This window comes from Rhinatrema bivittatum, chromosome 2 (genome assembly GCF_901001135.1).
Source record: "Rhinatrema bivittatum chromosome 2, aRhiBiv1.1, whole genome shotgun sequence".
Lineage (NCBI taxonomy): Eukaryota > Metazoa > Chordata > Amphibia > Gymnophiona > Rhinatrematidae > Rhinatrema > Rhinatrema bivittatum.
The window spans coordinates 350790983-350803590 of record NC_042616.1 but is presented as its reverse complement, the minus strand read 5'-3'; the positions used below and the strand labels follow the sequence as shown (position 1 = coordinate 350803590).

At 42.4% G+C, this 12608-nt stretch overlaps 1 protein-coding gene across 3 annotated transcripts in view; it reads left to right on the top strand.

Moving 5' to 3' along the window:
- The window catches only part of RECK (reversion inducing cysteine rich protein with kazal motifs), a 631029-nt gene that overhangs the window by 382439 nt on the left and 235982 nt on the right, over positions 1 to 12608 (top strand). For all 3 annotated transcript variants that reach the window (XM_029589886.1, XM_029589885.1, XM_029589887.1), the window contains one exon: positions 8562 to 8750. In XM_029589886.1, the coding sequence (XP_029445746.1) occupies positions 8562 to 8750 (189 nt within the window). The remainder of the gene's footprint in view (positions 1 to 8561; positions 8751 to 12608) is intronic.

Here is a 12608-nt window from a genome sequence, read left to right as displayed (position 1 = left end):
GGGTACCCAACTCTCCAGTCAGTGTGTGCTGAATCGTGCACATTGAATCGCACGTACACCCTAAGCTTCTCTTTACCGGGTTCTAGTATCACATGTGTCAGTGTCCAGTGGCACTGCCGCACTGTGAACGTCTGCTGCCAAGGAGTCTGGGAAGGCAGCTGGATTCTAACACTGGTAAGGCTAGAATGAGGCTTGGACAGGCTGGTAAGGCTGGAGTGAGGCTTGGCACAGGGTTGGACTGGATACTGGAACTGCAAAGTACAGAGACAAGGCAAGGTAGGAGAACAGTCAGGGAGAGATACAAGCATAAGAACATAAGGCAGGGTACTGGGCAGGTACACAGTCAGTGAAGTAGCTGAGTGCAGGATACTAGAACCAACAAGACTAGAAGGGGCAAGACAAGATCAGACAAGGACAAGACCCAAACAAAGACCAAGTCAGGACTTACACAGTGGTAACACAGAATATAGAGCAAAGAAGCCCAAAGACAAGAAGGCTATAGGCCACTAGGCTATAAGCCCGTAGGCCACAACCCAAGGTGAGGCCTAGTGTAGACCGCAGAGTAAAGCAAGGAATGGCCTAGATAGGCCTTTAGGCAGGGTAAGGTCAGAGTAGTCCACAGAGCACGATATTAGGGGTAGGAAGGTCACAAGGTAAGGCCTGAGTAGGCCACAAGACAAGGTACAAGGAGCAAGAAGGCCCATAGGCCGCAAGGCAAGGAGCAAGAAGGACCATAGGTCACAAGGCAAGAAGGTCCGTAGGCCAAAGGCATGGAATAAGGAAACAAAGGCCAGGTCAGAGAGCCAAGAAAGACTCCATGAAAAGGCAAGGGTTACACTGGCGAGGCTGGGTTACATTCCACTGGAGCTTAGGTGTGGGGTAGGCAGTGAGAAGGAGCTTGGCAAAGCTGGAGGCTAAGCTCGCTGAGCACGCCTGGTGGAGCAGAGGATGCAAGACAGGTCTAGTCAGGTGGTTACTGAGGAGCTGGCTCCAGTGGCTGGAAGCAGTGCTCGTTAGAGGCCTCTGCTGGTGGGGAGGCGTCATTGCAGGAGCAACAGAGGATGAGGCTGCATAACAGGTAAAATCCTATCACTAAGTGGGAGTCTTCAGTTTCAATATTGTTGTTACAGTTATACAAATTTCCAGCTTTTATCTCTGTCTCTTTCCCTTGAATCCTTGATGGAAAAGATCCTCTGAGGAACACCCAGCTCTTTGTTGTTTCTTTTGTCAGGGTAGGAAGGGGGCAGTAAAGCTCTTCCTCCCAGCTCTTTCAACCAAAAGTCTCTTCCCAAAAACTGATTTCGGAAACACCAGACATTCTCTGCAGAGGGTCATTTCCCCTAGGGAAATGTTTCCCTGTGGATTCTCTCCAGGCATTACCCAGGGTGTCATAGGCTTCTTACAAAGAAAAAATTCTGTAAATCTGCAAACAACCCAGAATGCAAACCCTACCAGCCAGAGAGTGGACTGGAAGAGCAGATCTCTGACCTCATTCAGGGACACCAGGTTGGAGTGCCGGAGCCCAAAAATCCAAATGAAGGCAAAGCTCCAACACCTCTAACTTCAAAAGTCAGGCTGCACTTTTCCACTCTGGCACTACTGCAAGCTGCTTTTATTTCCTCACCAGGGGAGATGGCTATCCCAGCACCCTCAAAGGGAGAGGCTGTAATGAATGGTGCCTCTCCATAACTCCATCTATCTATCCTTAGCTAAAAGGAATTGCACTAGGGCAGTACTGGTAATGTGAACCCCAGGAGGTAATTCCAAAGATATAGATAGAATATGAGAGAGGGGGAAAAGTCACTGAATCAAATCACGGTGAACCTAGAAGATGTGGTAGGCCTGATTGACAAACTGAAGAGTAGTAAATCACCTGGACCGGATGGTATACACCCCAGAGTTCTGAAGGAACTAAAAAATGAAATTTCAGACCTATTAGTAAAAATGTGTAACTTATCATTAAAATCATCCATTGTACCTGAAGACTGGAGGATAGCAAATGTAACCCCAATATTTAAAAAGGGCTCCAGGGGCGATCCGGGAAACTACAGACCGGTTAGCCTGACTTCAGTGCCAGGAAAAATAGTGGAAAGTGTTATAAACATCAAAATCACAGAACATATAGAAAGACATGGTTTAATGGAACAAAGTCAGCATGGCTTTACCCAGGGCAAGTCTTGCCTCACAAATCTGCTTCACTTTTTTGAAGGAGTTAATAAACATGTGGATAAAGGTGAACCAGTAGATATAGTATACTTGGATTTTCAGAAGGCGTTTGACAAAGTTCCTCATGAGAGGCTTCTAGGAAAAGTAAAAAGTCATGGGATAGGTGGCGATGTCCTTTCGTGGATTGCAAACTGGCTAAAAGACAGGAAACAGAGAGTAGGATTAAATGGGCAATTTTCTCAGTGGAAGGGAGTGGACAGTGGAGTACCTCAGGGTTCTGTGTTGGGACCCTTACTGTTCAATATATTTATAAATGATCTGGAAAGAAATACGACGAGTGAGATAATCAAATTTGCAGATGACACAAAATTGTGCAGAGTAGTTAAATCACAAGCAGATTGTGATAAATTGCAGGAAGACCTTGTGAGACTGGAAAATTGGGCATCCAAATGGCAGATGAAATTTAATGTGGATAAGTGCAAGGTGATGCATATAGGGAAAAATAACCCATGCTATAATTACACGATGTTGGGTTCCATATTAGGTGCTACAACCCAAGAAAGAGATCTAGGTGTCATAGTGGATAACACATTGAAATCGTCGGTTCAGTGTGCTGCGGCAGTCAAAAAAGCAAACAGAATGTTGGGAATTATTAGAAAAGGAATGATGAATAAAACGGAAAATGTCATAATGCCTCTGTATCGCTCCATGGTGAGACCGCACCTTGAATACTGTGTACAATTCTGGTCGCCGCATCTCAAAAAAGATATAATTGCGATGGAGAAGGTACAGAGAAGGGCTACCAAAATGATAAGGGGAATGGAACAACTCCCCTATGAGGAAAGACTAAAGAGGTTAGGACTTTTCAGCTTGGAGAAGAGACGACTGAGGGGGGATATGATAGAGGTGTTTAAAATCATGAGAGGTCTAGAACGGGTAGATGTGAATCGGTTATTTACTCTTTCGGATAGTAGAAGGACTAGGGGACACTCCATGAAGTTAGCATGGGGCACATTTAAAACTAATCGGAGAAAGTTCTTTTTTACTCAACGCACAATTAAACTCTGGAATTTGTTGCCAGAGAATGTGGTTCGTGCAGTTAGTATAGCTGTGTTTAAAAAAGGATTGGATAAGTTCTTGGAGGAGAAGTCCATTACCTGCTATTAAGTTCACTTAGAGAATAGCCACTGCCATTAGCAATGGTTACATGGAATAGACTTAGTTTTTGGGTACTTGCCAGGTTCTTATGGCCTGGATTGGCCACTGTTGGAAACAGGATGCTGGGCTTGATGGACCCTTGGTCTGACCCAGTATGGCATTTTCTTATGTTCTTATGTTCTTATGCATCCCCACTCCCACTAATCGATGACAATCTCAGGGTGACTGGAAAACAAAAGTTCCCAGGTATGGAGCATAAGAATTTTTTTTATTCTTAGGTTTTTTTTTTTTGGGTGTTTAATATATCTGCTGATTTGAAATATTTTATTGGTGTATGGAACATTTAAAAAAAATTGTATGTTCTTAACTATTGGATCTTCTGTTTGTCATCTTTTTTTAAATATTCTTTTTAGTAATATATTTTTTACTATTATGATTATTATAAGTTTTGATTTTATTGATTGAAGAATGATGATGGTTCTGTTTGTCCATTGTTGCACTGCATAGAGAGTCTGGCTTGTTGCAGTTTCCAGTTCAGATTTTGCTGTATGTTTCTATTTATACTTTATGGTTGCTATTTTCTGTATTTGGTAAGAGTCTGTTTGTGTTCTGCATGTGTGACTATGCTGAGGTATTCTAATAGGAGTTGTATTGCTGTTTTAGGGGTTGGTATTATATTTGTAGTGTTGCCTTTTCATAGGTAGGGCTGTTTGAATGCTGGCAATTACTAATGTTTTGGTATGGGAGATTTTTATACTGTAATTGTAATTCAGTTTACTCATGGCTTTCTGAGGGTCAAGTACACACCCAACACACGTTACAATAGGCCTAATATGACACGAAGTGGGTGGCATCTTATAGACTAACCATTTTATTAAGGCATGAGCTTTTAAGCACAGAATCTACTTCATCTGATGCATGAAGTGTAGTACAGAAGTGGGTAAAATATACGGGGATGGGGGGGGAGATACACAACAAAGAGAACAATAGTGAATTAGGCAGGCAGGGTGTGGAAGCAGGTCTAATATTATATGGGTTCTAAGTGTCTCTTTTGCAGGAGTTTCTGGTTGACACCACAGCAGTGCATGTATATATAATAAAATGTAAGTGATACTTTTACATCAGAAGACTTCTTTTTTTCATGTAAAATCTGTTACAAATGCATAATTCTTAACTGTGTGCTTGGTGAGGGCCAATGGAAGGGGAAGTGTGTGTGTGCGCGCGCCTGCAAAGCTATAAGTTTCATCTAGGGCACCTTAATACCCTTGCACCTGCCATGGGGAGGAGAGGTGTGCCAAATTACTAGCCTGTCATGGGTGCCAACATGTCTCAGTCCATCCCTGTATAGGGGTAATTTTAACACTGTCCAGATAAATGCAAAGTTTGCAGGTGCTTTTCTACCCACCGGCTTTGCACTAATTTTTAAAGACAGGTACATACTTTCATTTTGAAAATGACCCTAGCAAGAGAACCTGCATACATTTAAACTGGCAAAAATTTATGCACGTACTTTTTAAAATTTATGAAAACTTTTATGTCAATGCCATATAAGCAATTGTCTCCTCCATATCTGCAATTTTCCTACAATAGGGGTAGTCCTGTGAGCTCATTCTAAATTTCTACTGAAGGTAATCAGATTTTCACATCAATCGATCAATAGCACTTCCTACATTCTTCCCAAATTTTTATGTGTACAAAGGTGAACAAATGCTTTATACTCAAAATGTAAAAGAGCACTGCCTTGAAATGGATGAAAGTGCATCTCTCTTCAGAACTCTTTATATCCTTTGTCCTTAACAAATTAGGACCTACTGTAGTATATAAGAGAACTTTATCAAACTAGTTAGCAAGCTGCATGTTCCACTTAGCAAGGATGCAGTTAAGATTTTGCTGTTGTGAAAGCAAATCAAGAAAATTCTCCCAGTTATTTGGCTAAATGTTTAAGAAATATTTTCCCATGTGGGAATTAAAATCATCTTTATAATTTCTTGAGGTACCAAATGTGCGAGAGCTACATTTGCAAGAAGTACTCAATTATGCAATTTCATCTGTCAGCCCAAAGTTATGAAATGCCTTACTGGATGACTTTAAGATCAGTTCTGATCTTAAGGTTTTCGGAAAAGACTAAAAACTATCTTGTTTGAAGAAGCCTTTGATTTTATATTTATATTGTTTTTAACAGTTTAATGTTGTTTTTGATGCTGAAGTTGATTTGATGTATTGCCTGTTGAATTGTCTTGTTTTGATTTGTATGCACTCCGCTTAGAATGATCCATTATAAGCGGATTATAAGTACTGTAAGTAAATAAATAAAGTGATCCAGTAAAAGCACACCAAGTAAGAGCCACAACAGTGTCAATTGCACATTTCCGCTCAGTGACACATTCAGGAAATATGTAAAGCTGCAACATAGCCTTCAGTTCACACTTTTACATCATATTACTGACTAGACAATATCTAAACGAGAGAGTGCATTTGGAGAAGCAGTCCTAAAATGCCTTTTCAGTTGATAATCGACCTCTCACAGTATGCCTGTGTGGGTTGGCAAAAAACATGGATGTCAAAAGTTTACTAGCAGAGCTGGAGTGGGAATCTCAAGTTCATGAGGAAGGTTTGATTAGAATGGGCTATATAAAATGAACTAGGACCTTCCTCTTCATCTCATGTATTCTAAACAAAATGGCATATATATTATATGTACAAAATATGCTTAAGCATAGAAACAGCTGCCAGAATGCTCTTAAAGTATAAAGAACAAGGAAGATAGATAACTCAGAAATCTATTCTAGCCAGCACTGTATAGTGTAACATAGAATTGAGTAAATTAAAAAAGGAGTGTATGACTAATCTTAAAGTATCATAATATGTATAAAAGTTCAGGTAGTTTTTTTGAAAATTTACATAATTTATGTACATTAAAAGTGCCCATGTAGTTTGCAAGTATGAGGGCTATTTGAAAATCGCCCTCATACTGCTTATATAAATAAATAAGCAAATGCAAATAGAAGAATTTGCATTTATTTAGTGAACAAAGGCAGGCATAAGTAGACACTGTATCTTCAAAGGTATGTGATAACACATGCAGGAAATGAAACCCACCAAACTATAACAAACACTTTAAATGCGAATACTGTAAAAGAACATAATTAGTTGTGACAGTTTGATTCCTTATTTAGCCTAGGGTTTTGGGCATTTGAATTGAAGGCATACTTAAAAGGTAACTTTGCCAAGGGTTTTATCATAGAAAGCAAAATTTGATGCCTTGGTTTTGAGTGCCTTCTTTAAGAAATTTTAAAAAGCCTATTTGATTGTCAAAGTGCTTTTTCAACTACCGGTAGATCTCTCCAAGGCAAAAATAAATTCAACTTACTACTTGCTAATATTCTCTTGGGATACAATAACAAATACAAAATAACAGAACAAACAAAATGTCCAACCTTGTTTCAAAGATGAATAATGTGTTTTGTCCACTAACTAATGTCTCTGAGTTAGTTTTCAAAGCCATCTTTGACATTTTAAGTGTCTCTCTCTCATGTATTGATAATTCTTCACTTAATACTGGTTTGCTTCCTAATTGTCTTAAAAAAGCAGTAAAACCTTTGTTGAAAGAGCCTCAATTAGACAGTACTGATGTTGGAAATTATAGGCCTATTTCTTCCCTTCCCTTTGTACCGAAAATTATTGAAAGCGCTGTTCAGCAACAACTTATAGACTTCCTGGAAAAATACGAAATTCCTAATCCTCATCAATTCGGTTTTCGCCGATCTGCGAGTGCAGAATTACTCCTCATCTCACTTATTGATACTTTAAAATGAGGACTTGATAATGGACATCAATTTCTATTGGTTTCTTTGGACATCTCGTTGGCTTTCGACACTGTCGACCATGAGATCCTTCTTTTTCGATTGCGTGAATGTGGTATCAATGGCTCTGTTCTTGCATGGTTTGCCAACTACCTTGAAGGCCGTTCGCAATCCGTTAGTTTAAATAATCAGCAGTCGTCAACCTTTCTCTTAAAATCTGGAGTGCTGCAAAGGTTCGATGTTGTCCGCTATGCTGTTTAATATCTACCTTGCGCCTATTACTAAATTACTGACCAATGTTACAGATGGTTTCAAATTATATGCAGATGACATACAGCTTTTTATCAAAATCAGACCTTCTTGGCAAGAAACACTTGATCACCTACTACTAAGTACTATCAAACTATGGCTAAATCAAAACAAGCTTTCTCTCAATACAAAAAAGACAGAGTTTTTACTCATACATCGTCCTCATTCTACACCTTACATAGACACCATTAAGTTGGATAATTCATCTTTTGCTCTGAACAAACCTATTAAAAGTCTCGGCATCTTTCTTGATGCTACACTTTCATTCAAACTTCAGATTAAAGCCATTGTTAAATCTGGGTTTTTCAAATTGTTTGCTATCTGGTCTTCACCATTTGTTGTTTAATTCTGATTTTCTTACTGTAATGCAAGCTATTATCTTTCCGCATTTAGACTATTGTAATAGTCTATTGTTAGGTCTACCTAAATCTAATCTGCAGCCATTACAATTATTACTTAATGCTGCTGCTAGACTAGTGTCTTGTACTAAACGATTCGAACATATTACTCCTGTCCTGATTCACTTAAAAGGCTTTCAATTTCTGAAATTGCTATGACTGTATATAAACTACTCAGTCCGGATTCTCCTCCCTGGGCAATGCCCTTCTCAGGATTTACCAACCTATTCGGCAATTAAGATTATCACAGCTTGGTTTACTAGATGTGCCTTCCATCCGTCATGCCCGTCTTGCATTTACACGGGAAACTGCTTTTTCTGTAGCTGCTCCCTCTATCTGGAACTCTTTACCTTTCGAGGTTCAAATGCAGGAAAATCTGAAGAAATTTAGACTTTCCCTAAAAAACATCCTCCTTCAGTGCTCTTGATGCAAGGTCTGAATTTTTTAAATGCTGGTAGTTTCTGTGATGTTTTAGAATCCAATGCTGTTGTATGTAATATTTTTGGTGTTTGTGATACTATTTTATGGATGTTCTATTGCAAATCGCCTAGGCCACAATTTTGTTGTGTTAAGCGATTCATAAATTTTAATAAATGAAATGAAAGCAAAATAATAAAGACAAAAAAAGGCTAGATTTAGCATATTCGTGAAATGTAATGTAAATGAAAAACAAGAATTTTGTAAATTTTGTATTTACAATAAACTATATTTGTTTTTTTTAATTCAGGGTGCAAGTTAGGAGAAGCTTCAGATTTTCTTGTTCGGCAAGGTACCCTCATCCAGGTTCCTTCATCCACAGGTGAAGTTGGTTGTTATAAAATTTGCACTTGTGGACAAAGTGGGCTGCTAGAAAACTGTATGGAAATGCACTGTGTTGACCTTCAAAAGACATGTGTTGTTGGTAGTCAAAGAAAAAGTAAGTATATAATAATTTACATTTACCAAATAATGAAACTGCACCTATTTTATTGTACCTAATAGGAATGATAATATCCAGTTTTAATGAAATTCATTAAGGGATATTGCAGATTTTCACGCAGCAGAAAATATTAAATTGTAGTTGGTTTTTTCTTTACAGTTTTATCCTAGAATTTCTCCCTTCCCCCACACGTCACACTTCTGCTAGTTGCTATGTTCCTCTTCCTCTGTTGACCCAGCCATTGTAGTGATAGTCCAGGAGTGACAGACCATGTGCACCCTAAATCTGTCCAGCTGATTTTGTTCTTGTAGAATGGCTGGGCTTTCTTACCATGATTGTGATCCCTGTTGTCACAGCTCTTCTAATCTCTTCTGGTCCATGGAGCAGGATCTTGTTCTGGGATGAACCCAGTACTCTTGCAAAGCAGCTACAAGATCATTGGCCCAGACAACACTAAATTATTAATTTATTGCATGTTGATGCTATACTAATCTTAATACCTTCAGTACAAACTGAGTTTATAAACTTTGCAATCTGCTTACTGTCTTCAAATGAATGTGTACCACATTTTGTAATCTACTTAATAATGTAACTCCAGTCATCAAGTATTAATTTTGTTTGCATGCTTAATTGTCTTTTGCATGTACTGCTATTCTCCATCTTCTATGTTTGTTCACTAATGCATAGTCAGCAGAAAATGGGAGGGGATATTGCCTCTGTATAGGTCTCTAGTGAGACCTCACTTGGAATACTGTGTACAGTTCTGGAGACCGCACTGTCAAAAGGATATAAATAGGATGGAGTCGATCCAGAGGGTAGCTACTAAGATGGTCAGTGGCCTTCATTCTAAAGCATATAGGGATAGACTTAAAGACATAAACATGCACATCCTAGAGGAAAGGCGAGATGGGGAGGTATGATAGAGACTTTTAAATATCCCAAAAGTTTCCATGCGCAGGAGGTGAGCCTCTTTCAATGAAAAAGAGGCTCTAGAATAAGGGTCATGGGATGAGAACGAGTAGACTCGGGAGTAATCTTAGGAAATATTTATTTCTCTGAGGACAAGCAGGATGGTAGTCCTCCCACATGGGTGACATTATCAGATGGAGCCTGATATGGAATTCTAGAACTTTGACTAAGCACACTGATCATGCCCAACATGCCCTATACCACCTGTTGCGGTTCCAACCGCCCCTCTCATGTTCGGGCTCAGGCCCGCTTACCATCGCTTCAGCTCCCTTAGGAAACCGCTTGAATCCAGGCTCGATAGGGCCGCCGGCCGAGGACTACCCACGAGAAAGACGCCATTACAGGCCTATCCCTGCCTGGCCCTGTGCGAGAAGAGTCTTCTTAAGCGCACAGCACCCGGAAGCCCGGCTCCGCCTCGCTTACTGACGTCACGCTGTACTCCAGATTTAACCGGCGTCCAGTCCCTCACTAGACGCCTTGCAACGAGGTTTCCTGCTGACTAGTTGCTTCCTGTTCCTGTTCTTACTTGCTGCTCTCGTTGTCTCCTGGTTCCTGACCCCGGTTTGCCTCACGGACTTCTCGCCAGCCTGCCGCCTGCCTTGACCCCGGTTTGCCACATGGACTTCTCGCGAGCCTGCTGCCTGCCTTGACCCCGGTTTTCCTCACGGACTTCTCGCCAGCCTGCCGCCTGCCTTGACCCCGGTTTGCCACATGGACTTCTCGCCAGCCTGCCGCCTGCCTTGACCCCGGTTTGCCACATGGACTTCTCGCCAGCCTGCTGCCTGCCTTGACCCCGGTTTTCCTCACGGACTTCTCGTCAGCCTGCCGCCTACCTTGATCCCAGGTTGCCTCATGGACCTCTCGCTAGCCAGCTGACTGCCTTGGTCCTGGTTCACCCCGGACTCCAGCGCTGGTCACTCTACTCTCCTGCTCCCGGGTAGGCCCACAGCCTGGCCTCCTACCCTCGGCCGGCTCAGGCCCCGCCTTCATCAGTGACCCGCCGGCTACCCAGTTCCCTGTCTCTTCTCTGGCAGCCATTCTTGAACTCTCTGAACCCTCTGGACTATCTTGAACTGTGCTAGTCCCCAGAGCCCGGGTCCCTACGGGCCCCTCCTGGGGGGATTCCAGGCTCCGGGTGTTCCTGTCAAGCTCTGACTCCGCCTCCCGGCCTGCTCCGTGTGTACCTGCAGGTCGGCCCAAGGGTCCACCTCTTGTTTGCCCACCACCCAGTCATAACACCACCTGTCCACACAAGGTTTTATTTTGAAATTGCCATGCTGGGTCAGACCAAGGGTCCATCAAGCCCAGCATCCTGTTTCCAACAGAGGGCAAACCAGGCCACAAGAACCTGGAAATTACCAAAACACTAAGAAGATCCCATGCTACTGATGCAATTAATACCAGTGGCTATTCCCTAAGTAAACTTGATTAATAGCCATTAATGGACTTCTCCTCCATGAACTTATTCAAACCTTTTTGAATCCAGCTACACTCTCTTTTTTGAATCCAGCTACACTCTCTTTTTTGAATCCAGCTACACACTCTTTTTTGAATCTAGCTACACACTCTTTTTTTCCAAGGAACTGTGAGCCTTACGGTTTTATTGAGCTCAAAACTTAGGTTTTTGCTTTGTGGAAAACTTTGCTGCTCACGGTTTTTCGTGATTTTTTTTCTCTTAGATCTGTCGGCAGGTCCCTCTTGGTGCCTTCCTGTAGTGTCCCCAGTCGGGGTTTTCAGCATTTTGGTAAGTTTTCTTTCACAGTCGATTCCCCCTGTGGTAGCAGTGCCTTGGTACCCGCAGGCCATCGATGCCCACCGCCATCATTCGTCTTTCGGCCCCTTTTGTTTCACCCCATCATGGCCACGTCTAGTTTTTGCCAATGGCCCCAATGCCCGAGGACCATGTCCATCACTGATCCTCATAAGGTATGTATCCTCTGCCAGGGGGCATCACATGACGTCCGGAGTTGCTGCTTTGCGTCCAGATGACCCAGAAGGGACATTGGCTGAGACTTGACAAGGTGTGGATCAGCTCTTCAGGTTCAACAAGGCATCGGCAGGATCGGCATTGAAGGATCTCAGAGCCGCACCAGTGGACACCAAGCCATCAACATCAGTGGAAACGTCTGTTCCGTTGAGGTCACCAGTGGATAGGGGTGCTGGAAACCAATTGTTAATCTTCTCTGGGCCGAGGACACCAGAATTTATCGTCTTTGACCTCGGGACAAGGGAAAGACCGGGCCGGGCATTGTGGGGAAGCCTAAAACATTGACACCAGTTCCTGTCAATGGACGGTACTGGGCATGAGGAAGTACTGGCTTTTCCCGCATTGCCCCCAAAGCAGCCCCATGGCAAGGAGCATCCATCCTCAATTGATGCCCGGGGACCTTAACAGTCTCTACCGGTCCTGGAGCCAATCGCCAATCGACCTAGTGGGTCTGAGGAATATCTGGCTACCCCTCCTTCCTCCCATTGGCAATGTTTAAGGAAGAGTTGGCGCACCAAGTCCAGCTGGTGGTGGGACGGGCACTGCAGGGCTTCATTCCTGTAGCACAGACAGCACCAGATCTGGTGGCAGCCCTCCTCAAACCACTTCTGGAGAAGCTCAGTGTGCTCATCGGTGCATTACTGACCCAGCTGGCATCAGTTCCCAGGTCGGCACTAGTGTCTGGAGGGGCACCAAGGCCGGGTTAGACCAAAGGTCCATCAAGCCCAGCATACTGTTTCCAACAGTGGCTAATCCAGGCTACAATTACCTGGCAAGTACCAAAACACTAAGTAGATCCCATGCTACTGATACCAGTAATAGCAGTGGCTATTCTCTAATAGTTAATGGACTTCTCCTCCATGAACTTATCTAAACCTTTTTTAAACACAGCTACACTA